The 26,823-nt window shown below is 36.8% G+C and overlaps 2 protein-coding genes across 3 annotated transcripts; one reads left to right on the top strand and one right to left on the bottom strand.

The window, feature by feature from the left end:
• Nucleotides 1-924: 924 nt before the first annotated feature.
• styk1a (serine/threonine/tyrosine kinase 1a) lies at nt 925-11,479 on the top strand. 2 transcript variants are annotated; one of them, XM_079879577.1, is made up of 10 exons: nt 925-1,094; nt 2,646-2,698; nt 4,534-4,746; nt 5,055-5,285; nt 6,693-6,874; nt 8,116-8,196; nt 8,501-8,715; nt 8,793-8,833; nt 8,989-9,085; nt 10,034-11,479. In XM_079879577.1, the coding sequence occupies exons 2-10, from the start codon at nt 2,647-2,649 to the stop codon at nt 10,227-10,229; spliced, it is 1,308 nt and encodes a 435-aa protein (XP_079735703.1). In that variant the 5' UTR covers nt 925-1,094; nt 2,646; the 3' UTR covers nt 10,230-11,479. The 2 variants fall into 2 exon arrangements, with proteins under 2 accessions (XP_079735703.1, XP_079735704.1); XM_079879578.1 differs by lacking the exon at nt 8,116-8,196 and having other exon boundaries at nt 1,003-1,094; nt 10,034-10,513.
• A 35-nt stretch (nt 11,480-11,514) lies between these two features.
• slc2a3a (solute carrier family 2 member 3a) lies at nt 11,515-26,539 on the bottom strand. The gene is made up of 11 exons (XM_079879570.1): nt 26,186-26,539; nt 25,084-25,204; nt 22,420-22,518; nt 21,170-21,330; nt 19,359-19,599; nt 18,841-19,003; nt 16,858-17,045; nt 15,162-15,266; nt 14,970-15,068; nt 14,648-14,851; nt 11,515-13,612 (listed from the first exon to the last, which is right to left on the bottom strand). The coding sequence occupies exons 2-11, from the start codon at nt 25,096-25,098 to the stop codon at nt 13,262-13,264; spliced, it is 1,626 nt and encodes a 541-aa protein (XP_079735696.1). The 5' UTR covers nt 25,099-25,204; nt 26,186-26,539; the 3' UTR covers nt 11,515-13,261.
• Between the last annotated feature and the right edge of the window lie 284 nt (nt 26,540-26,823).

Genomic DNA, 26,823 nt, shown 5'->3' with positions numbered 1-26,823 from the left:
AGATAGTGCTCTAAGTAGTTTAGAACGCAAGTTTATTTCGTCTTCTTCCTCGTCGAATTTCTGTCGCTCTACATACGTCATCTGGTATAATTGAAACGATTGGCTATGAGCTACGTACAGGCACATTTGATAGACATTCGTAGTGCCCAATAAACGTCTCTGGGCATTCGTAAACCACGCCTCAAATACGAGAAAATGAACATGTGGTTCCCAGACCACGTCTCAATGAGACGAGGTCTGACGTTAGCCAGGCTATAAACGAATGGCAAAAATGCATAAAAAGTTTTTAAACGGCCCCTTAGTTTGGTTATCATTATTTCCTGTTGTCTTTGTTCACATTTCGCGCCACTTGTTTGTTACCATGGATATTCATTTAATCATCACAGCTGTTCGTATTTGAGTTTGTTATCAGTGTATAAGTTCCTTTGTTTCCTCAGTTCTTGGTCGGTTGTTGTTTGTGTCTAGAGCACAGTGTTGCACAGGCTGGAGTTTATTTTATCATTAAATCACTTAGTATCTGAAACCTGTTTGACTCTTCGTCATCTTTGGATCTTCATATTGTAACAGAAAATAATGATAAGCAAACTAAAAGTGCACGAGAATGAAAACCATACTGACAGTTCGTGACAATAGTAGTACGCCGTAACATTTTGGAGTGCGTTTGACAGGAAAATACTATTTCAGTCTTTCTACTTTCAATTTCAATTACAATTACTTGTTCTTTGTAATTAATTGTGAAATTTATTAGCAAGTGTATTTAAACAGTCCTTGAAAGAAATCATACTCTCTACAATAGTTTAAAAACATTTTTAAATAGACACCATATCATAAGCTGTCTATGGTACAGTGATATATGGCAGAAACTCAGGTGAAGGCGGAGCTTACAGAAACAGCTGTAGGAGGTGGGTGTGGCAGCAAGAATTTAAGCAATTGACTCACAACACGATGAACAACACTTATAGAACACAAAGAGATAGGACAGAGAAGATACTTTGGGAATAAAACACGGCAAAAACAGCCTCTGACAAGAAGGAAATTACCAAGTTTGGAAAATGAGAAATAGTTGCATTATTCTTCACACACAGAGATGACATGTAAGTTCATTTTTGTGTTTATAATATATATTAATATGCATACATTATATTACAATGTACTGCATTATATATATATGTGTGTGAAAACTTAGAAATCAAAAGAGTTAGAGGATTGACTGGTCAGTAAATGAAGCTTATCTTCATTTTCACTGGTTTAATTCTAGTGCAGTTATACCAAGAATTAAAATTCACTTTATCCTGAGCTCACATTCACTCTTGTGTGTGATTGAATTTGTGGTGCATCTGTGATGTAAAGACAGTAATGCAGAGGAACAGGTTGAGTGACAGTCTGGTAGTTTAATACACAAGCACAGAAAGAATGTCCTGACAAAGGATGATAATTAGTGTTCCAGGCATGACCTCGTCACTATGTTTTTTTAATACTGTACAGGTACATACATTGATGTTCTGCATGTCTCTGGCAGTTTGATCTAAATTCAAAGCTTTTATTGATCACAAATTTCACTGTTGTGATGACCAGTGTTGATCTTTTTTTTTTTTCATGCTAGTGTTATGCATAGAGGCAAAAGCTTCATACTGTCATGATTTAATTATAACACATATTTAGCTGCTTATCAAATAGGATGGCACTTCATAACTGATTATATATTTCAAGCTGAATAAATGTCAGATAAGTCCAATGAACCAAATTTAGCTTTAAGACTTATATTAAAAAGCATTGTGAAAACATACAAATGACTTGCTCACTATACAGTATATACACTAGTAATGTACAACATTTTCAGCAAAACATGCAGCAAACTAGCCTAGAAATCTAGACGCACCCTAGCGGCAACAAAATGTATTTTGCAGCCAGGGTAGTCTAGCAACTCTCCGTTGACTTTCGGAGCTGTAAAAACCTAAATTGGGTCAGGCCAATCACATCGTGTATAGAGTAGGCGGGGCGGGCTTAACATAATGACGACAGAGTTGCGACGGTTCCCTGCTACTTGAAAACAAAGAAGAGCGGCTGCTGCTGGCGAACAGTTTTTCGAATCGGCTTTGGCCGCGACTCTGGAGGACTTGGAGTTAAGTTTTTCTTTGAGAAAAGAGCAAAGAACTTAAATCATTCTTAAAAAAGGAAGATGTGTTCGTAGTTTTGCCGGCCATTCAAAAGTTGAATCTATCAACTAACGTTAGCTCCGCTGTTGGGAAAACGCTCTGGTTGGTTGAAGCGCTGTCCTATTGCGTGCAGAGGGAATTTGAAAGACAGCCGTTTATCCCGCCCCTCGGATTGAGTCGTGTCTATGGTGAGTTGCCAGACCTAACATCTTGATGTAGGTCTGGCTTGCCAGGCAAGCAGCAAACCACATGGGTAATCAATGTTGAACATTTACAGTCTAGTTGTATGTCAAAGAGTTGCCAAACTGCAGACATGCACTGCCTGATTATGCCAGAGATGTTATCCTTACACTCATAAAACCCATAAGCTGATGCATGTAGCTAGTGTTGCACTTGAATTGCTAGATATCAGTTTACATATAGTGTTTTGAAGTTGGTGCTTTGCCATATCTCATTAATGGTAGTAATATATATGTTTTCTTTTTACAGTATGTCTATTTCAACCAACACAACATTTCCATGTATACCAGGCTCTCTCTGTGGTAAGTTATGTGCTAGGTGCAATTTATTAGTTTTAGTCTCTCTCTGTACACTACCATTCGAAAGTTTAGTGGCAGTAAGATTTAAAAATAAAATAAAAAAAAGGGTGGGGAAAGCTTTCTTACCAGCAGCCCAAAAAGGCGTAGATTTGTAGCTAGTCATTCAAAAAAAGAAAGAGGTAAAGGGTTCTGAAAAGTTGCTAATCTAGCGACAAAGTCGCCAAGTTGGCAAGACTGGACAGGAGCTCAAAGCTCCAGACAGGAGCTCTTTTTACCGCAGAGAGTAAAAGACAGACAAAGAAGACAACACTGTTGTGGGGGCCTGAAAACGGGTTTAAAGGTGCACTGTGTAATTTTTAGCGGCATCTAGTGGTGAGGATACAAATTGCAACCAACAGAAGTTACAGTGGCCGACAGGAAAAGATGTCCGTCTGAGACAGCAGAGAGTAGCCAGTTAAGCAATGAGGTTTCTTTACAAAGATAACTAAAGAAATTATGTTTACTTAAAGGAACAAGCCGACTTTTTGGAACTTTAGCTTATTCACTGTATCCCCCAGAATTAGTCCATACATAAATCCAATCACTCCGCAGAAGTAGCAGTGCTTCGTCTTCTGAGAATATAGCTCCCAGTATGTATACGGTTAGAAGATGGCTGTGTCTCATGTGACCTTGTGATTTGTACACGCTGTGACTATACAAATCACAACATGTAAATAGGAAAATGTTGGTGTTATTTTGTCACTTATTGGGAGCAGTATGCTAGCTGGAGCCGTTTACCTCCAGTGTTTGTGCTAAGCTAGGCTAGCGGTGGGTGCGTCAGACAGAGTTACGGCACGCACGGAGATGAGAAGGGTATGTATGGACTTACCTTACTCCGGGGGATATGGTGAATAAGCTAAAGTCCCAAAAAGTCGATGTGTTCCTTTAATTATTCAGTAAAACGATATGTAATTGCGAATATTATTGTAACTTGTTCATCACGGTGTCAGTGTTTTATTCGCTGACTTTAGCTATAGCTTCTTTGCACGAAGAACAACATAGTGACGAAACACGCCCTGTAGAGCAGTTTGTCCATTTAGGGCCACTGTAGAAACATGTCGACGCATTTCAATGTAAGGGGACCCGTGGTGTATGTAGATAGAAATGGCTCATTCTAAGTTAATAAAAACATAACGGTTCATTATGGAAGGTCTATACACCACTGAAAACATAGTTAGGCTATGTATATGATATTGAGTATATGATATTATGTATTATGATATATTCTGTCAACAGATCATCCTAAATATTACACAATGCAGCTTTAAAAGTAGAATATTTTGAAGATGATAGTGTTATCGTCATCTACAAAAATGCGAATTTGTGAAAAGAGTGACATCACGTGTATGCGTATTACGTGTTACGTGCGTATTACGCCGCATAGTGTTTCTTTACAAAGTAACATCGCCAACTACTGGCCTGGCATGCACAATACTGTGTTTTTATTTGTTTTCGTGGATTTGTGTCAATGGGGATCGTTTTGACAACGTTGTCATCTGTACGTGAAAAAACAAAAGAAAAACTTTTGTAGTACATTATTGTCGCGTAAACTTACCCTTAAACTGGAGCTTTAAAAACCTCATCATTCACGCCAGTGCAGCTGCAAACAATGAGGAGTGAGCACTGTGATGTCATTGGTGTAGAGCAAGTGGGAGGAATCTAAACCAATCAAGCTGGAGAGGGTGATCAGGTGTCCAATTACATGACACACCTTCAACTTTCAACCTTCAAACATGCCAGCACATAACACAAATACAATTCAGCTTTCTAATCCTATTGTGTTTGTATTTTCCTTGCAGAGGTACTTTTTTATGAAGTGGAACTGATCGTCATTCCAGTGCTATTTCTCGTGGCCTTTCTTGCCACGCTGATCATTTTGTTTGTGCTCAAATGCTCCCATAAGCCATCACATCTTTATGGACACCACAGAAATGAAAAAGATGACACACAACACCATCATAACACATTCAGCCACCGTAACAGCAACAGACGGCACCTGCAAGGCATTGATGGTAGCTACGGCATCTGACTTTGTTACACACACACCAAATACTCAAGTCGTTGTATTCTGTTTATTTAAAGGTCTTCAGTTCCATGCATGATCGCAATGTTTATTTATAAGCCTTTCTGGCCATGCAGGATCGCTGTCTTTATTTACAGGGCTTTCCCTTTATGAGTGATCGCAATGTTTATTAATAGATTATCTAGTTCATTAATTATCAAAGTGTTTATATAAAGGTCTTTCACACAAGTCTTAATATACACCAAATTCTTCTAACAATTTTTTTTTATCTCTTAATCTTTTGATTTACAACAACAGCTCCGCCGGAGCTGAACCCAATGGAACATGAGATTATTCCCATGACAGCCCAACCTCACCATGACATGCAGAATTCCCAGCCTGCAGTACCTCAGGACACCACTGTGAGGCATCCGGGCACTTTCCAGATGGTCTCTCCACTCGCCCCCACCTTCTCAGTGAAACAGGACAACTTCACGTTGCACAGAGCTGTCATGGACAGCCAGCCAGTCACTTTACGAATGCTTAAAGGTAAGGTTGGATCAGTGTTATTCTAATATAATTTATAGTATGGATTCATATTTTTAGTAGGGCTGTCAAACGATTAATCGCGATTAATCGCATCCAAAATAAAAGTTTGTTTTTACATAATATATGTGTGTGTAGGTGTATAATTATTTTCTATAAATAAATACACACACATGCATGTATATATTTAAGAAATATTTGCATGTATATACTGTGTATATATATTTATATTATATATCATTTATATTATATATAAATATTTTATATATAAATAACACATTTTTCTTAAATATATATGCATGTGTGTGTATTTATATATAGAAAATAATTATACTCCATACACACACATATATTATGTAAACACAAACTTTTATTTTGGATGCGATTAATCGCGATTAATCGTTTGACAGCCCTAATTTTTAGTTTTCATTCCAATTTTAGTTTAGGTTTTAGTTATTTTATATTTGATATAAATTTTATTAGTTTTTATTAGTTGTCCAGCTATGTCTGTCTGATCTGACCTTTAATTTTTTTTTTTTTAACTTAGTCTCAATCATCTCCCTAGTAGACTCTGATCATGGGGTCGGTCATTTTAAGGGCTGTCTCAATTGCTAAATCCTTCCAGTGCACTGAAACATTCACTCCCTGAAAAAGTCCCACAATGCACCATGAAAACCAGGGAGCATCGATGCTCACTATATTTAGAATGTTGATGGTTTGATTCTCTAAAAGGATGCAGAATGGATGGATAGACAGACAAGACAGACACGACGGATAGATGGGTAGGTAGGTAGATAGATGGACAGAGAGATAGGTGGATAGATGGACAGAGAGATACACTGTAGAAGGACAGAGAGATAGATGGACAGAGGGATACACTGTAGATGGACAGAGAGATAGATGGACAGAGGGATACACTGTAGATGGACAGAGAGATAGATGGACAGAGAGATACACTGTAGAAGGACAGAGAGATAGATGGACAGAGGGATGCACTGTAGATGGACAGAGAGATAGATGGACAGAGGGATGGAGGGATACATGGATGGATGGATGGATGGACAGACAGATGGACAGAGAGACAGATATGTAAATAGATAGATAGATAGATAGATAGATAGATAGATAGATAGATAGATAGATAGATAGATAGATAGATAGATAGATAGATAGATAGATAGATGGACAGAGAGGTATATGGATAGATGGACAGAGAAATAGATATATAGAGAGATGGATGGATGGATGGACAGATAGATATAAAGATGGACAGAGAGAGATAGATAGATAGATAGATAGATAGATAGATAGATAGATAGATAGATAGATAGATAGATAGATGGATAGTTTATGTATTGCAGTTCATAAACTGAACAATCTTACTTTCTACTCCAATTTTTCCCCATACAGAATCAGCCAATGCCAGAGAGATCCAGTCCTTTCTGGGGTTTTCCCACTTCCTTTCAGAGTTGGGATCGCATCCATCGCTGCCTAAAGTACTGGGGGTGGAGACTGTGCGCACACCCTTGACAATAGTGGTAGAACAGCTGGAACACGGAGACCTGCTGAGCTTCCTGTGGAGGTGCAGACAGGTACAGACTCAGTAATGCTGTATTTTCAGTCTTGCAGGGGAAAGAGACGAAACTAGATTTCAGATGGCTAAATATGTCATAAACTGGCTTAACAAGTTTAGGTTTCTTTCCTGTTTGGCATATTTCCTTTTGAAACAGGAATTTAGGTGTGGAAGGGGACTAATTCCTGTTTAGTTCACATCACAGACATGAACTGATACTATTTCAATAATAAAAAACAAATGGTATTGTGGAAGGAATATTCTTATCCTAAAGTTAATTGTATTGGACACAAATTCAAGATGATATCTGTTTTCCTAAAAAAGAAAGACCAACGTTTTGATTTTATTTGATAATTATAAAATAAGTAAATAATGTTTTTTAAGTGCTTGTATATTTATAATAAATTAAATTATTAATTAAATAATTTAAAATATTATAAATATACAAGCACTTAAAAAACATTATTTACTTATTTTATAATGTTGCGGCTTTTAAATGACCATGTCTGTAGAATCTTTATAGTCACATTTTATATATAAATAAATATATAAAATTTACACTACTATACAAAAGTTTGGGGTCAGCAAGATTAATAATTTTATTCAGCAAGGATGTATTAAATTGATCAAAAGTGAGTCATTTAAAATTGTACAAAAAAAATCATGACCATTTTTTTTTATCAGTTTCCGTAAAAATACAAAAAATCAGCTAAACTTTTTTCAATATTGATAATAAAAAATGTTTCTTGAGCACCAAATAAGGATATTAGAAAGATTTCTGAAGGATCATGTGACACTGAAGATTGGAGTAATGATGCTTTTCCATCACAGGAATAAATTACATTTTAAAATATATTAAAACAGACAAAAAAGTTTTTAAATTGTAATAAAATTTCACAATATTACTGTTTTTACTGTATTTTTAATACAATGAATGCAGCCTTGGTGAGCATGAGACTTCTTTTAAAAATGTACAAATATTATACCGACCCCAAACTATAAATTACCTCAAATCTAACAGACCTGAATTAAAAGCCACAAAATTTTGATAGATAACCATGACATGTCTTGCAATTACTGTAAAACACTGACATTAAACTCTCTGAATGCGTTGATCAGTTATTTGAGCTAGAGGTCACCTGCGAATGAATGATGTAGAGGTTGTGTCATTACTGATGATCTCATTTGTAATGGATTGATTAAAAGTCAAACTGTAAGTTTAAACCTCACCTTTTGACTGACTGTAACCCTCTTTCACAGGACCACACAGGTCAGGCAGCACCGTGTGACATGACTGAAAAACGAATCTTTACCATGGGCGCTCAGATTGGATCTGCTCTGGTTAGATAACAAATCAGCTTGCAAGATATACTGTATACAATCATATTGACAAGTCATGAAAGCCTGCCAATGTAAATAAATGAATGGAGAGTTTTTATGAGCCACTCAATGCATGCTTTCAGTTCATACTGTGTCAACTTTATAAATCAAAATGAGCCCTTTACATTGTTTGACTCTGGCATGCATTAGTCATGGACAGTCATGAGCACTGGAGCATTTATGATTTTACAATGTAAAATAAATATATTGTCACACCCAAGATCAAATGTTCTTGTTCTGACACAAACCGGTCTTGAAATTCCAGGAGTATCTTCATAGTAAGAATTACATCCATGGCAATGTGAGGGCTCGAAGTGTCCTGGTCGGTCGGGACCTGTCGGTCAAGCTGTGGGGTTTGGGTCCGGCATATCGCAGGCAAATGAATGGAGGCTCTATAAAAGATGTGGAAGATATGGAAATGAGAAAGTGGCAAGCGCCAGAGGTGTTGGGACAGCAACCTCTCCAGCAAAGCAGTGACATGTGAGTTTACTTTCAGTCAATGTTTCTCAGTCAATGTTATCTTTACATTGTATTCATTTCTATTTAATCCTCCATAGATGGTCCTTTGGCATTTTGCTCTATGAGATGGTGACTTTAGGTGAGTGTGCCTGTCATTCAATAAGACAAAAATCACTCTTATTAAAAGAGAAAGCTACAGCTGCATGGTTGTAGTTGGGTTCCACTTCTGTGGAAAAAATTAACCAAATTGGTTCAGTTGTCTAAAGATTTTTACCTCTTTGTTTCTAAACTCAGGAGATCCCCCCTTTCCCAACATCGTGGCCAGCGAACTTCTGCAGCATTTACAGAGAGAGAACACAATAACCAAACCCCCCAACTGCTCCAATACACTGTACGTCACTTTACTCTCACACATAAACAATTTTATGTAATAAGCGTAAAGGTTACATCATAGACTTCTACTGTTTTTAGATAAAGCTAATTATAAATACGATAGACTCACCCTAACCATGCAAACACTACCCCTAATATTGTTATTAAATTCTATAGGCTATTTTATACTATAGGATACCTCTCCACACACATAAAGATACCTTTAACTCTAGAACTTTAAGAAGAAATCTCCACAATGCCTCCCAAAGTCTGATATTAAATCTCATTATGAACGCAAACATTTCTCATCAAATTCCCAAATTAACGGTCCACATCAATTTTGTTGCTCCATACAAATATACTGTATACAATTGTGTCATTTTCAGATACATTTCTTCTAAGACATTTCAGGACAAAACATCTAAAACAAACAAATCATAACTGAGATCTCTATTAAAGGGATAGTTCACAGAAAAAAGTACAATTATCATCATTTACTCACCCCCAAGTTGTTCCAAACCTGTATGAATTTCTTTCTTCTGCTGAACACAAAAGACAATATTTTAAAGAATATGGGTAACCAAAGAGTTGATGGGGTCCAATGACTTACATAGTACGGATAATAAAAAAAAATGACTGCCATGGGGCCAATCAACTGTTTGGTTAGCGACTTTCTTCAAAATATCTTACTTTGAGTTTAGCAGAAGAAAGAAATTGATACAGGTTTGGAACAACTTGGGGGTGAGTAGGCTTACCGGTAAATGATGACAGAATACTTTTTGGGTGAACTATCCCTTTAAGTCTCCTGAGAGGGACTCGCTGTAAAAACAACAACTTCTGAGCCTGAGCAATATTTTCTATATTAAATCAGACACTGTCTAAACTGTAAAATTATTAGTCAACACTAATCTATTTTATTCTGATGGCCACTATAATATGAACTAACAAAGTAACATTTGTTCTCTAGATATTCTATTATCGAGTCCTGCTGTCGATGGAAACCAAAGAAGCGAGTCTCATTGGCTGATCTGATCAGAAAGCTCCAATCAGGAGAGAGAAGCGCCAATGATCAGGCAGTGCTGCGAGTATCTGAGCCGCTGGACATGGAGAAATACATGCGTGAAGCGGGCTATGGAGAATCCTTCAACTATGCTGCCGTCTAAAGTTTCTTTTATGTGTCACTCATCAGTGACAGATAGTGACACACCTCTGGCAAATTTAAAGAACACCATAATCTTATAAAGCCTGTGTTATTCAAGACGTTCCATTGGATAAAGGCATAAGCTTAATTGTAACGCAAATGAGAAGATATGTAATGTAGGCTATGCACAAGTTGGAAGATTGTGTCACATATGAATATGCAGCGACAAAAGCTCGAATGTAAAATGTGTTAGCAGCATAATGAATACATCAAATTAAATTTACTTGGTCCAGAGTGTACAAAAAACACGCACCCACAAACAAATTGTGTCTAGTAGGCTACTGGTGGTATTTATTTCGGATGGACTATATCGTACCATTATGTTGATCGGTATTCTCTAATTCAAATAATAAGACTTTAAGTTATATTGTTGGTAACTGGAGAGTTTATTGCATTGTAATGATGTATATATTTAAAATACACTATTTATTAATGTTATTTTTATTAAGTTTTGTCATCATTAGTGCACATTCGTAATGGTCACCGGCTTAAAAATACTGCTTTTCAATTTACTTGAACATATTCAAGCCTGGGATACTGCAGAGGTTATATAATAACCCTTCAATAATTTGGATTTTATCTGTATTTTGTCGAAATGTGAAAGTTTCTCTTACCTGTAGTTAACCAGGAGCAGGCTTGATGACGCATTATTAGAGTGATCTGATTGGCTTCAAAGGTCACCTTTGATTATGATTGGTTAGTCTATTTACGCAGACTGATGCAAACGGATGCAAATAACCCTGCCTAATTTGGATATCCACTTTTTCCCTTGTAACCTGATTTGAAAGGGGTCCGGGAACCTTCGGACAATTTATCCGAAGATACAGTCCGAAAGAAATATAAATACTGATTATGTACATGTTTTATGCACATTAAGTCTGCACATTGGTAAATATGATGTATCCACTGATCTATAGAATGACATTAATAGCATTACTCTTGCCTCGGAGAAAACAACACGGGCGACAATGTTGCATATAAATTACTACTTATAGGGCTTGAATTACAACCTGTGGGCAGTTTTTCTACATCCTTTTGTGAACGTCGTTTTACACTTCAAAGTGCCGTCGGAGCTACCAATCTCTGTATAACGGGCGTTGGAGCCCTCTACTGGTAGGGAATCGTAAGATGGCCGCTCGAACACTTCCGGTGGGTTCACTAAAACCAGTTTAGAACGTCATGAGCTATCCAGTCATTATATAGATCAGTGGATCCTATTAACTGCATTTAGGAAACAGGCGAACAAAGTAATTTAGACTATTTATTCACAAAATAATACAACAGCTGTACACAGTACCACTCATGATTTTGATACACATTCAGGAAAAGCCACCATAAAATATACAAATGTCAAAACATCAACCTTTCTGTTTAGCAGACACTCCTTTTGACTTGCAATTACATCAATTACACCATTCAACACAGAAATATTAACTTAGGTATTTACAGGGTGATGCTCTTCTAACTCTGTACAGTAAGCAACTATGCTGTGTACATTATGCACAGTAAAGGTACAGTATGTGAAAGGCATTAACAGTTATTATGATGGTTGTATTAGTTAAGTGTTAGAAGAGGGCTGGCTCAATGTAAAGCTGCTCTGGACCACTAGAATAACAACCGCAGTGCACTACTGCCAGAGGAATGTTGTCTTTCTTACACTTTTTTTTGTTTTGTTTCTATCTGTGCAACACATACGTGATCACAAGACACGGAAACGGGAAAAAGCAGTTCTTCATATTACCCCTGACCAATAAAGGTGCTTATTAATAAATACTTTCACATTGAATATCTAGACAAAAAAAGCAACACATAAGCGATGGCAGCATAAAGCATCTATCAATTCGACTTACATGATAGAAATTATTGACAAAGTAAAAAATAAATGTATAAATAAATAAATACTGTATATGTTCTCTTGGAAAGGGAATCAAACAAAGTGTCGGAAAGTGCATGACTACAGTCAGACATTTATTTAAATCAAGTGAGACTTCTCTCACTACTCTGTCAAACCTCAAAGTGAGTCAGTGCAGCACATATGTAACGCTGGTACACTAAAACACAGGAAATTCAATAGCATTATTAATGGTCATAATCTAGTAAACTTCCTCCCTGATCGCATCATTTGCTAAAAATATTTATCGTAGATATCTGAAATGTGGACATGTCTGGTTATTGATGCCGTATACAGTATATACAGTACAATTTATTGAACACTGGTCGGTCCTTTTGCGTCCTCTACAATGCAACCATTACTGTGGTTTTAGAATGAGTGACTTCTTTATCTGAAGAGTTTTTTTCTTTAAATGTATTATTTTTGGCAGTAAACTAGCGATTTTATTCTTGGCATAAGCTTTATTAGCTAAGCACTTCCTATAAATATAAATATTTTAATTAATCTTCTAATTAAATAGATGTTTTAAGTGTTTTGGATAAATGGTAGTAGTGATTAGAAGTAGTGAAAACGTATATATCTGTGTATACATTATATATTATACAAAATGAACATCGTCAGTGCAAAAACCTTTAGATTATGATGATCACCAACTATCATTCCAGGGAAAAACACTTTGGTTTTTCTAAAAGCAAGAAATTGAGGTTTGACAGTTGAAAATTGTGAGTGAATTATGTAAAAATTCCCTTTTTCATTTCGATTTGATATAGCAAACTGTCATATTTGATAATTCACATTAAAACTGCACTAAAAACTCACAAACAGGAATAAATGAGCAATAAAAGGATAAAACCCTTAAAACTAATCAATATTGCACCAAACCATTGTCAAACTACACAATAATATAAGCTCATGTGCTATGAACTTCTCATATCCTTTCAAAATCTAGCTAGGTGATCTGTGACATTCCACTGTGGTTCTGTTCTTAATCTGTTTACCATAAATAATCTCTTTCCAGTAAATAACCTCTAATACTATATTTCTATCTTCAGTGATACATGGCATGGCTTTAATCATATTTATGTATATAGTTACACCATTTTTTAGATGGCGGAATTATTTTTCTCCTCTTTACTAGAATCTACCAGTGGCTGGGTAACTGAGCTACGTTTTTCTTCCACCTTTGCGGCATCATTTGAGCTGGACCCCTTTTCTGTGGAAGATTTGGAAGCTTTCACCAACGGGACTTTCTCTTTGACCGGAGAGGCGGGAAGTGCGACGACTCGGCCTGCCTCCTCCACAGAGGTGGCAGCCGGAGGCGGAGACCCACTAAAACCACAGGCGATCTCATCGAAAGTTCGCCCTTTGGTCTCTGGAACTTTGAAGTACGTAAAGACGAAGAAGAAGATGAGGAAGATCATGAATATAATGAAGACATATGGCCCGCACAGCTCCTGTAATTCACAAGCAATAAGAAGAACAGTTAATTATGATATTGTGCACACATTTTAACACAAAATAAGATTACAATAACCCAGTAGTCATGTGATAAAAATCTATTATAATAGGAAAATTATTTCAAAACCAAGTTCTTTTAAATTCAAGTTCAAATAATTTTTTATGTGAATGTTTAATTTGAAAGTTGGATTTCCATACAAAATGATTAATAGTTTTACTTTCATAGTATTCATAGTATTGTAAAAAACAATACAGTAGTTTTAAGTGGTTAAAGTAATAGCAATTGATTCTAATGGTGCAGTAAGCGATTTTTGAAAGACACTGTTTAAAAAAAGTGGATCGTACCAAGCACCAAAACACACTTGTAGCCAATCAGCAGTAAAGGGCATATACACACATGATGGGGGAGGTGTTCATGTCAGTGTACAAGACAGACATCAGCAGAACGACTATAGAAAGAGAGAGATGGCAGAGAAAACACAAAAGAGGAAAATGCCAGGGGAATATAACTTTAAAAAGAAGGGTTACAATCAGGCAAGAGGAAGGACCCACATTAATATCGGAGAAGCTTTCCAGCGCTGGAGAGACCTTAAATAGCGGGAAGGCCTGAAAATGGACACCTTTATTTCTTCTTGATACGCGAGTAATGTTGGTTTTGCTGTGTTTCATAGAACTAAGATATGCTGTCTTTTGCTTGAATATACTCATGTGTCATCTTCGCTTGCTTGTTCACTTGCATTATTATTATTATTAAAAAGCTATAACGGCTCCCAAAGTGTGTCCAAAAAGTGAGATAACATACTTTTTTTTCTTTTAGTTCCCCTTTTAGTGACCGCTATAACCCCTTAATCGTGTCACATTTTCGTTGCCTGTGTTGCATACCGTTTACGTGAATGTGGCGGTGGAAGCATCAAGATATGGGTGTGATCCTTTTGGGTAGGGACGTGTTTGTTTTGGTGCTTTCAAATATTAACAGTGTTTACCAGAAATCGCTTACTGCACCTTTAAATGTCAATCTAAATGAAACTCACCTCCAATTTAGGGAAGCTGACTCCCACAAGGAAGTTGGCTGTCCAGTTGGAGCATCCTGCAACGGCCATGGCAGCAGGACGTGGCCCCTGGGAGAACAGTTCAGCCACTATGAACCAGGGAATGGGTCCAGGGCCCATCTCGAACATGGCCACAAAGCCAAAGACTGCAGCAATGCTGAGATAGCGTAGAGACTCAATGTCCTTCTGCTCAGGGACAAAGGTAAGAAAACATAGGTATGACATTAACATTTCCATGATGGCCAGATATTAACAGGGCCTGTTTTGAATCTGTAGCAAAATGAAAACAGACAAAAGGACCCACCAATAAGAGAGCGATTGTCATGGCCAAGGCGCTGATGGCCATCCCACCCAAACCAATAAGGTGCAAAGTTCTCCGTCCCGCTCTCTCAACCAAGAATAGCTATGAATAGATTAAAATGGAAGTATTGTCTCAAACACATCACAGTTACAGTACACATAGATTTCTCCTAAAGTTAAATTATGAAATACTTACAGATACTACAGTAAAGACAGTGTTAACTACTCCGGCTCCGATGGTGGCGTAAATGGGCTGAGTCACTCCGGCTGACTCAAAAATACCAGTTGAGTAATAAAATACCTTGGAGAAACAGGAAGAAAAGGCAAAATGGTTAACTAAAGAATGAAAAGTGACAGTAAAATGAGAAAACGATTGCATATTAAACACATTCAAAACATATCTTTCATTTGAAAGCCACATTTTTCCATCTTAAAAATATATCTAAATTACGACACATGCTCTCAATGACAAATGCAGAAAAGTTAGTTCATGCGTTTATGACCTCAAGGCTAGATTATTGTAATGCTCTACTGGGTGGTTGCCCTGCATGCTTAATAAACAAACTCCAGCTGGTCCAAAATGCAACAGCTAGAGTTCTCACTAGAACCAGGAAGTATGACCATATTAGCGTGGATCTGTCAACATTGCATTGGCTCCATATTAAACACTGCATACATTTTAAAATCTTGCTAATTACTTACAAAGAACTAAATGGTTTAGCTCCTCAGTACTTGAGCGAGCTCTTAACACATTATAGTCCTTCATGTCTATTGCGATCTCAAAATTCTGGCCAGTTGATAATATACAAAGAATAACAAAATCAACTGCAGGTGGTAGATCTTTTTCCTATTTAGCAGAATTAGCACCCATATGCTGGAATAGTCTTCCTGGCCTTGTTCGGGAAGCAGACACACTGTGGACTAAATATAGACTAAAAACACTTCTCTTTAACCTGGCATACACATAACACATTATCAATTTCTATTATTCAATCCCCTGTGAAGGCCTCATCGACATGACAGCCATCAGCACAGATCCTCAGCAAAGACCACAAGAACCAGACAGGTCCTCCGCACAGACCCTATGGCCAGCTTTGGCCCCATACCAGCGTGATGAATCAATCTTCAAGCGATAGGAACTGGATAAATATTTGAATGCTACTGATCCCGATCTGAATTCTGACTTGTTGTGATGCAGCCTGAATCATAAGCACACCATGTTCGTTCATTGGCCAGAGGAGAACTGCCCCCCCCGACTGAGCCTGGTTTCTCCCAAGTTTTTTTCCCCTCCATTCTGTCATTCATTCTGGCTTGATTAGTTGGGGAAGCTTAATATTCAAAAATACTATTGATCTGACTGTACTGACGCTTTTCTATGAGAACTGAACTGAGCTGGACGATGACATAGCCTACTTTTTTTTGCAAAACTGCTTTATAGATGAAATGAACTTATTTAATAATGATGATGTTTATAACAGAACTGAATCAACACTGAACTGACTTCAGCTGAACAACAGCCGAAATGCAATGTTATCACTGTAAAGCTGCTTTGAAACAATCTGTATTTTAAAAAGCGCTATATAAATAAAGGAGACTTGATTTGACATTTGGCAGTCCAATCAAATAATGAGTTAAAGATGTTAAAAATCATGGTTGATATCCCAGATCACTTGTCACACTCGAAATATAATGTCAATTCCAACAAATTCCATTTTGGTATATTGCGGAGTGCTTTGTTTGCAAGTTTAGTAGGACATCCAACTAAAACATCCAAATATTTACTCAGTTCACAAAGTATGCATATTGTGAACAATATACACATCCTGTACATTGTTTTACATTCAAAATAGTAGGTGGTATGCAAATACATTTAAGTAAATGATGTCACTCACAGCATTGATGCCAGAGAGCTGCTGGGACAGTTGCAGCATGACAGCGATGAGCAGGGGCTGGCGGTAAGCAGCAGTGCGGAAGAGCTCTGGGATGGTCACCTTCTTCTCCATGGCCATCTTCGCACTCTCTTCCTTCATCTCCTGCATGTCCTTCCCAACATCCTCATAACCACGGAGACGCACCAGTGCTGGGGGACAATATAATGGAGGTTTGGTGACTTACCATAGAAATCTAATCTTTCTATTTATTCCTGTGATGGTAAAGCTGAATTTTCAGCAGCCATTATTCCAGTGTTCAGTGTTACATGATCCTACAGAAATCATTCTAATATGATGATTTGATGCTCAGGAAACAAGATTATTCAAGACTGTTCAAGATTATTTGATGAATATTTCAAAAGAACAGCATTTATTTGAAATAGAAGTCTTAATATTAATTCTAAACATGTTTCCATGCTGGATAAATTATAAATTATGATGCATAGTATGGTATACACAAGGAAAAAACAAATATATTATCCTAACCTGTTATTGACATTTTAAAAGTACATCATATGTGTGTATTGTTTGATGATTTATAGGGGAAAAGGCAACCATTACATCATCAATGTCAAAGAAGATGCCAAAAGCTGCTGTTGGACTCTTGTCAAAATCAGGGACTCGGGCTCAAGCTTTTGATTCCTCTATAAGGAACAGTAAACCACAATACCAAAGTAGGGATTGTTTCTGTATCTTCATTTTTTACTGTCAGAAAACACTTGTTACCAGGCTAGTTTAGTGAGTCCGCTAGAATAGGTGTTGTGTCTTTTCTTCTTAGCAAGCAATAATGACCACTGATGACTTTCATTAAAATAAAACAAACTGTTTACTGAAGTTGTGTGCAGTATTATGCAGGGATTGAAAAGTCACATGTTTCTCTTCTCTTTTCTTTACTGCATACTCTCACTCTACCACAAAGTATTATGGGTAATTTATTCTTATACCTGAACAACATCATAAATGGCAATGGCACTGGTTCTATTATTATTGAAGACAATTAATTAAACATTCCATTATTACTATTATTACTCTAATTAATTCATAACAATATGAGGTGAGAACATTCGATTCACAACAAATTATATCAATAAAGTTTATGAAAAAGTAAGGTCAGTCTCTACTGCCAAAACAAAACAAAACATTCCAGTGCCAGTTCTTCTAACATGAATTTTGAATTCAGAAAAGTGAATGAGTTATTCTCTAATAGTCTGCATCTTAAATGTTTTTTGGTAAACACATTACTGAATGTCCTAGAAAATGGTAGGTGGGACGTGGTAATGTTTTTACAATGTTGGGGAAATGATAAGTCATAATGGGAAGTCATAACAACGTTTGTGCAACATAATGAAAATACATTTTTTTTATATTAGTAAAACATGTTGTATTAATAATGTAGGTGAAAACAAAATTGGCTTAAAGATATAGTGTGTCTGCGCCACCTAGCATAACAAAACATATTTGCAAAGACAGTCATACAGGGTTCCTGAAGACTCTCCATTTGCCATTGGTTGCCAAACAGAATTTCCAAAAGCTGTGCAACAGTAGCTGGCATCTATTAGTCATTCATCTGGTGTAAAATGAATCATGTAGTAATTGTGACTATAACTTAGTTTTTTTTCCCATCCTGCTCCAGTCAATGATGAGCTGTATTTGTTATTTAATAAAGGGCTTCTGTTTAAGCAGATGTTTTAGCTCATTTTGTCACCAGCACATAATTAGCATTGAGTGGGAACATAAGGTTAAGTGCATTTGGCACAATACTACTCCCAAAGAAATGAATGCAGTTCAAAAAATATTTTAAGCTCTATCGATTACTTCCACTGAGTGATATCTCGTTTGCTGAGATATTTTCAATGTTTAGTGCTGATAAAATCGTGCACATGTGGGGTGTTTTTCAAATAATTATGGCTGCAGCTCAAAGCTCATTTGTGATCTCTCTTGTACCTTTGCGGGCCTTTTCTTCCTCGTTGAGGTTAATGAGCAGGAAGCGAGGGCTCTCTGGACAGAACGGTAGCAGTATACACTGCAGGATGGCTGGTAGCACGGTTAGAGACAGAAGTAAAGGCCAAAGCTTTTGTGAACCCAGCAGACTCTCCAGACCAAAGACCTAGATGAAAAGGACACAATACAAAAAGTTGAAACATTTACAAGCATTACATTAAAACTGATTAAGTTATGATAGCATAAATTAGGCTCGCAAACTGAAATATGAATTGGCAGATTCAACTAGAAGGTTAATATCATGTAAAAGCATTGCTAATTAGATGGAATATTTACTCAAGGCTTTGTTGTGGCACAAACATAATGTATAATGAGGCCACAAGGCTCTTGAAATTATTTAAACTTTTATTTTATTTTATAAACCATCTGGTCATGACACACAAAATCAAAAAACTTTTTTCCAGTCTCTTACTAATATGTAATTTAGCAACAAATTAAATTGCTGACATAGAATGCTTTACCTGTGCAATTAAGATGCCCACCACAACACCAAGCTGGTGCAGGGTCCCGAAGGCCCCACGGAGGGGAGTGGGCGACACTTCCCCAACATACATTGGAGTGAGACCAGTAAAGAGGCCACAGAACAGCCCAATAACCAGCCGACCGGCAATGACCATCTCATAGGAGTAGCAGAGAGTACACAGTCCCATGAGACTCCCACCAATCAGAGCCAAGATATTCACGAGGAACATCGACTTGCGTCTGTAGAGAGAAAAACAGGCAGACAGGGAGGGAGTTCAATTGAATTAGAAACACTAATTCAACAGCAAATAGAGGAAATGAGAAAAATGACAGCAAGAAAGAGAGGACATGCACCCTTTTTTGTCAATATTCATTGTGTCATATTCATTCATTATATTACATTTTGCTCTGACTAAAATTAAATACTTTTAGTTGACAAAAATGTGCAAAATGACAGAATAAAACATGTCAAACTGTAACAGACCAAACTCTAATGAAATATATATATATATTTTCATGATGTCAGTTTGTTTTGATTTCTGTTCTTGTCTGTGTTTGGTTAATCTGTCAATTAGTTCAGTCCTGTCTTTCCCCGCCCCCTGCCTGTTTGTTTCCATGGTTACTGTTTTGATTTGAGTTTCAGTTCAGGTGTGTCCCGTTTATTAGTCTCGTTAGTTCCTTTGTTTTCTGTCTATTTAAGCCTTGTGTTTCTTTCAGTTCTTTGTCAGTTCTACGTTGCGTTGAGTTAGTTGTTCTGGGAATTATTTTGTGAAGTTTGAGTTTGTTTTTGAATAAAGCTGCTGCACTTAGATCCTGTTTCATCTCTGCTGCAACCACCATGTAACATATATATAATAACATAGTAATAATTTTCTAACATAATTTACTAACATAATTAAAGTAATAGTAATTCTTATATTGATATAATAATATATGTTATTTTAATTCATATATAGTTTATATATAATAGAATTGTATTATTTTCAATGTTTAATATTTTTTTAGAAAGTGACAACTTTTTACATGACTTTTTGATTAATAGAAAGTTCAAAAGAACAGCATTTATTTGAAATATTACTTAGAACCCCCAACTTTTGGACGTATGAACGTCGAACTTAAAAAAACAGGGAGGGTGACAGAGGAGGCCACAGAAAGAAAGCAGAAAAAGAACAATGGCCACTGAGCACACATGAATGCTTGCCTTGAATGTGAATGTTCTGACAATGTGGACAGCGTTCAAGCAGACAGGAAGACAGAGGTCAATTCTTCTACTCTGAGTGACCTCATTTCGTTCAACTGTTTTATTATTTATAAAGCATTTACTCTCCAGTTAAAGCACCATTGTGAGTAATTCTGACATACTCTGATGTATTATCTGGCTCAGGATTCCCAGCATAACAACACAACTGGCTACACTTAACTTCTCTGTATTATATTTGCTACATTTTTGCTACATGTATTGATTCAAATTAAACAGAGAAGACAAATGATGGAGATAATGTTGACTGGGAAATGTCAAAAGCCAGGTTCAAATCCACAATGCCAGCATTAGCGTCATGGTGCAGTGTACTAGAAAAAATGTGTTGAGCACTAAGCCATGGCTCTGACCTCAATGTGTCTTTACCAGAGATTGTAAATCTATATGAGTATTGACACGGAAGAAGTCACAAGGTTTAAATTTCTTTCTTTAGTTTTAAAACCGAGCACAGGACTTCAGAGCACAGGACTTCCACAAAAGATACAGGTTTCCGCCAAATTTAAATTGGTCAACATTTGACATATCAAGCATTATAGATGAATTTCCACTTACCTTCCAAATTTGTTGGCTATGACACCGACACTGAATGATCCCATCATTCCACCCACGCTAAAGATGGCCACAGCAAAACTCCACACAATGGTGCACATGCCCGGTTTGATGGGCTCCCCGTAACGCTCCATCCATGTGGCGTTGAAGAACTCCCGCAATTTCTAAGAGGTTATAAAAGGTTCAAATTTAAAATGGTCAATGCATAATTCTCATTTTATACTTTTCATACTTATTACTCCAAAGAAAATAATATGAATGATGAATCAGTACACTACTGTTCAAAAGGGGAGTTCATACTACACATTTTGTTCCTTTGACTTCCATTAAAACGTTTGCGTCAGACTGACTAACGCAAGTCAGACTAACGCAAGTTTATGCGAAAAGTTTCACTGCAATCCAAAGTTCAAGTTCGGTGAACTCTGACCTGTCGAATTAGCTGAATTCGTGTGACCAGTAAAAGATCTATACGTCACGGCGTGACATCTTGGTTGAATTAAAAGAACGCATATGTTTTCAGTAAAATCGAGTAGATTGTATATTATTACATTTTGAATGTATTACTATTTATGTTGAATTCATGTTCATAAAAAGACGCAGCAGAGTGTGATGTCATATCATGACCGTTACAGTGTCCGTAGAAATTTTGTGTGCTCAAAGTCTAGTGTGACCGCGGCTTTAAGGGTTGGTAAGAATTTTTATGTTTAAAAGAAACACTTTTATCTCTTTTGCTCACCCAAGCTGCAATTATTTGATCAAAAATACAGTACAAATGCTAATGTAGTGAAATATTACAATTTAAAAAACGATTTCTAATTGAATATACTTTAAAATTTATTTTTTTCCTGTGATGGTAAAGCTGAATTTTCAGCTTGATTACTCCAGTCTTCAGTGTCACATGATCCTCCAGAAATCCTTCTAATATCGAATGTCGATTTGGTGATCAAGAAACATTTATATTTTATTATCAATGTTAAAAACAGTTGTGCTGCTTAATATTTTTGTGGAGGCTGGGATACATTTTTCAAGGATTCTTTGATAAATAGAAACAGCATATATTTGAACTCTTTTGTAACATTGTAAATGTATTTACTGTCACTTTTGATCAATTGAAAGCACCCTTGCTGAATATAAGTATTCATTTATTTAAAAAAAAAAAAGAAATCTTACTGACCCCAAACTTTAAAACGATTGTGTAGGTGTGTTTGAACATTTGATAGGTACTATACACACACATACACACACTCACTAACCTGTTCTGGTGCATTGATGACTCCTGTGTTGTAGCCAAACTGCAGGGAGCCAATTACAGCCGTTGACAAAGAAAACAGGAGGTAGCATGTTACCTGCTTCTGTAAAACAAGAGAGGACAGTCAGGCTAGTTGATCATCATTTTAGTTTGACTATTTTTTTATTTTTCCTTTTTTTTATTTTGACAACCAACTGATTGACACCAATCACACAAATATCTTACAAAAACACACAAAATTATGCATATAAAAACACAGAATTATGCATAAATTTATAAAACATTTGGTAACACTTTATTTTACGGTGTCCTTGTTACTGTTACATGTACTTACCGTAGTAATAACAGTAAATGATGCATAATTACATGCAACTAACCCTCAACCAAATCCTAATCCTACCCTATTCCTATAGTAAGTACATGTAGTTACTTAATATTACTCTGTACTTAAATATATAATTACACTGTAACAAGGACACCTTAAAATAAAGTGTAACCAAACATTTTAACAACATTAAAATACGTAATTTTAATCGTATCTTTTTTTTGTGTGTGTGTTTCTTTAAAGTCCTAGTTTACTGGCTATTAACCAAATTCTTTCATTAACATTTGCTTGACTGATTTCTTCTAAGAGAAAGTAGACACTGCGCACCCCTTCGACTGATGTAGTAAATAATGGGATGTAAACAAGGCCCCAGCAAACAACATAATAAAGAGCTTATCTTAATCATCACAAATCAGCCATGTCCTAAAACGCCCTGCCTTCAGCTGTAAGACAACACTGCGAATACACATTCCAGGTTTCTAGGGCAGCAGTGCTGACACTGTGAATTTTGAAGGGCTGTGTGATGCTGAGATGGTCAGACATTCGACACAGATGACCTTAATCCTACAGAAATTGGACTACATCAAAAGGAGTTCATAGTGTTTACCATTAACTGTATAAATACAATGGTGGACCAAGGATATAAGGCTGCAGGTCGATGCTTTGTTGCAGGGCTTTTCTTGCACAGCATTTGACCTTATCTAAGCAATACCAGCTAGATGCAATTGTCTGAAAGAAATTAGATTGAAATTGTAGATCAATAGCATCATTTCCTTTTAATCGGATCCTATTATTCCTATAACTCGCTCTCCCTCTCTTCCGCACTCATAAAAAATACTCTCAAGTCACGATGACTCAGTGAAATACGTTTCAAAACAAATGTCATCTGACAAATGCACTCTGAGTCAAACGCTCAATTTAGAAATGTATTAAAGGGTTAGTTCACCCAAAACTGTTTTTTCTGTCATTGATTACTCACCCTCACTTCGTTCCAAACCCGTAAGACTTTTGGTCATCTTCAGAACACAGATGAAGATCTTTGTGATGAAATCTGAGAGCTTTCTGTCCCTCCATTGACAGCTACGCAACTACCACTTTGACACTTCAAATTCATAGAGATCGTAAATATAATCCATATGAATTGAGCGGTTTAGTCCAAATTTTCTAAAGAGACACAATTGCTTTATATGAGGAACAGATTAAATTTGGGCTTTTATTCACATATAAACATTCATCAACTAACACATCAGTTGTGGTAAATGGAAGCTCAAGCATGTTCATTTGGCGTGCGAGAACCAATGAGGTTCATTCTCGTGTGTTACGCAGCACGTTCGAGCTTCCGCAAGAAACCAATGGCTACGTTTATATGCACAACTTTTGTTTTAATCGGACTGAATTTCCGATTGATGAATCTGAACATAGAGTTTACATGAACGCTAAACATGTGATCAGGTTGATGTGCATGTTTAAAATGTGGAAACCGCTCAATTCATATGGATTAGTTTTACGATCTCTTTATGAACTTTTTGGAGCATCAAAGTGGTAGTTGCATAGACTGTTAATGGAGGGACAGAAAGGTGTCAGATTTCATCAAAAAAGACCTTCATTTGTGTTCCAAAGTTGGAACGGCATGAGGGTAAGTAAATGATGACTTATTTTAAGTCTTTTAATTTAATTTATTTTTATTTTTTGGTGAACAGTCCCTTTAAAGAGAGAAAGGTAATGTTACAAGACAACCTTGACAGGAAAGTCGTAACATCTGTAGACAGCTGTGTATAAAAAACATCTAATCTGCTCACAACCTCTTATACTCCAAAATGATTTAATCTGCTGATGTTGTGAGCATTGAGAGGATTTAAATTTAAACAACTTCATCACCCACTCTGCCTCTCTCTTGGTCTCTTCCAAACATTTATATCTCAATCAATAGGTCTTAGCATCTCTGCCGCTCCCTCATTGTCATAGCAACATCCTGAGGGTAACAGCTGCATTAACATACTTTTCAATGAGACCACGCAGCAAACAGCACAACACTGGCAACATACTGGGATTATGCATGACACTGTTGATTGATCATATTGATTAACTTTTGACATACATTCAAAGCTGAAACAAAGATCACATGAGCTATTCGCATTTAGCTAAAATAGTTCATGAAAGTCAAGTAAAGCATATGGTAGGCACATTCATCACAGTCATTACATTGATTCCTCGGATGCTACAGTATATGACTCGCATTATGTTGTGTTTGTATACCATTATATACAAGTAAAATGCATTAATGTCATGTTTGAATGCACGCAGAGTTGTAGGAACAGATCATTGTACTATCGCAGGACTAACCTTCTCCCCCTCCATCGTGCCAGAGTGGAAACGTCCAAGATTGATGAATTCCGCGTGGACGTGAGGTTTGGCACACAGTCTCCTTATACCCGAAATGCGATGCTGTTCGTGACTATTTTGCCTTTAAAAAAACGCAAAAAATAGTACAACTTTTGTAAATTTGCGTCCTTCAAGCAGTGTGAGAATTATACGACTTTTTAGACAGTGTTGCGCATCATCTCGCGCAACATCTTTTAGCGCTCCTAGCACAGTTAAGTAAGTATCCTACATGTTTTAAACAAAACACAAATGTTGAAGAGACATATGGCCTATGGGATATTAAAATGTAGGCCTAGGCTATACATAATGACAGTTATATTTTTGCCAATATTATATCCTGAATAAAACTACAACAAGCGCTCACCTACTGTTGTGTTACATCTTTAAGCAAACTTGTAAACTTTTGTGATAAGATTAATTTCTGAAACCCGTTTTGGAAGGAATGTTTGTGTAAAAATATGTAGCCTACTTGCATGTAAAAGAAGAAGAGAATATATTCTTTCTTGACCCTTCCCCCCAACCCTTTTGTGATGACCCCGCAAGCCCCTTCCTTTATCCTTTTGCAAAAACGCAAAATAAATAAATAAATTAAAAGGTAACAAAAAAAAAAATCCTATCTAGTTACACTGTTGTTCAACAGGTGCTCCTGCACATTGCTGACTCCACTTTTGGATAAGTGGGTTTGGTCATGTTCTTAACCTCACCCCTGTTTTTTTAACATTAAACATTTTACAAGTGTAACATAATTATTTTCGTAATATTCACAGCAAATCTATTTTGTTTGACATAATATATATTTTTAAAAAACGACAAATTTTATCAATCATTTCAGCCCCACGTACATGTCGCATCCATAAATTTGATCCCGCTGTGCATTGTATTTTACAATTAGCCTAAATGCATGTTGTCATAGGTTACTATTTTCCTTTTAAGGAATGAGCTGTATTTACAATTAACCAAATAAGACAATAGAAGACAATAACCAGCATCATGCTACTATGGTAATTCACATGCTATTTAAATATACTATTTAAATGTATATCATCAACTGAGGATGCCTTACCGTGTTTCTCGTGCGTCGTGACCACCCGTTTGCGTGCACGTATACCGGTGACCCACTGGCACTGACTGAAGTCAAGTGAAATTGCGCACTGTCAATGATGTATTATTTTATTCGTCACACGTAGCAAATAGGTTACACGACCAACCGCACGTTTCTCTTTGACGAAACACCGGCGGTTGAGCACGTAAAACCTCGTCCACGCCCCTTTATTTATCCACGACGCGTATTCCGCATCACGCCTTGTGACAGCTGTTCCGTCATAGCGCCTCGTGATGCGGGAATACCTTATTCGGCAAGGTTTAGGCTAGGATGCGAATTGTGATCGTGGGGTGGGACTAAGCGCACCCGATACCCACCGCCCATGATGCTCTGCGCGGGTGACCTTGATAGAGCATCAGCTGATGGGTGCTACCAAATGGATGCAGCGCCGGGTACCACAAACTCCAAAGGATGCAGGGACGAGGCTTCGACTGACTGACATTCATTTGTAGAGTAAAAAAAGGATATAATAATTAGGCATACATTTTCTTCAACGTTCTTCTTTTTTAATATGAATATCCGTAGAAAACAGCAGTGGGCACATCCCACTGTTTATTCAGGCCTCAAAAAGGCACGTGAGTCATAGCAGTATCAAATTC

The sequence above is a fragment of the Squalius cephalus genome (assembly GCF_949319135.1).
Source record: "Squalius cephalus genome assembly, chromosome: 8".
Classification (NCBI taxonomy): Eukaryota; Metazoa; Chordata; class Actinopteri; order Cypriniformes; family Leuciscidae; genus Squalius; species Squalius cephalus.
The sequence above is the reverse complement of the archived record's forward strand: the minus strand, read 5'-3'. Positions and strand labels throughout refer to the sequence as shown.

What these genes read in the sequence shown, in the direction of transcription:
- slc2a3a (XM_079879570.1), bottom strand. An exon ending in ATAGCCAACAAATTTGGAAG is followed by an intron (nt 19,600 to 21,169) that starts GTAAGTGGAAAT and finishes TTCTCTCTACAG; the next exon opens with ACGCAAGTCGATGTTCCTCG. An exon ending in TGGGCATCTTAATTGCACAG is followed by an intron (nt 19,004 to 19,358) that starts GTAAAGCATTCT and finishes CTTTTCATCTAG; the next exon opens with GTCTTTGGTCTGGAGAGTCT.
- styk1a (XM_079879577.1), top strand. Translation starts at nt 2,647, where the DNA reads ATGTCTATTTCAACCAACACAACATTTCCATGTATACCAGGCTCTCTC. An exon ending in TATACCAGGCTCTCTCTGTG is followed by an intron (nt 2,699 to 4,533) that starts GTAAGTTATGTG and finishes TTTTCCTTGCAG; the next exon opens with AGGTACTTTTTTATGAAGTG. An exon ending in GCACCTGCAAGGCATTGATG is followed by an intron (nt 4,747 to 5,054) that starts GTAGCTACGGCA and finishes TTACAACAACAG; the next exon opens with CTCCGCCGGAGCTGAACCCA.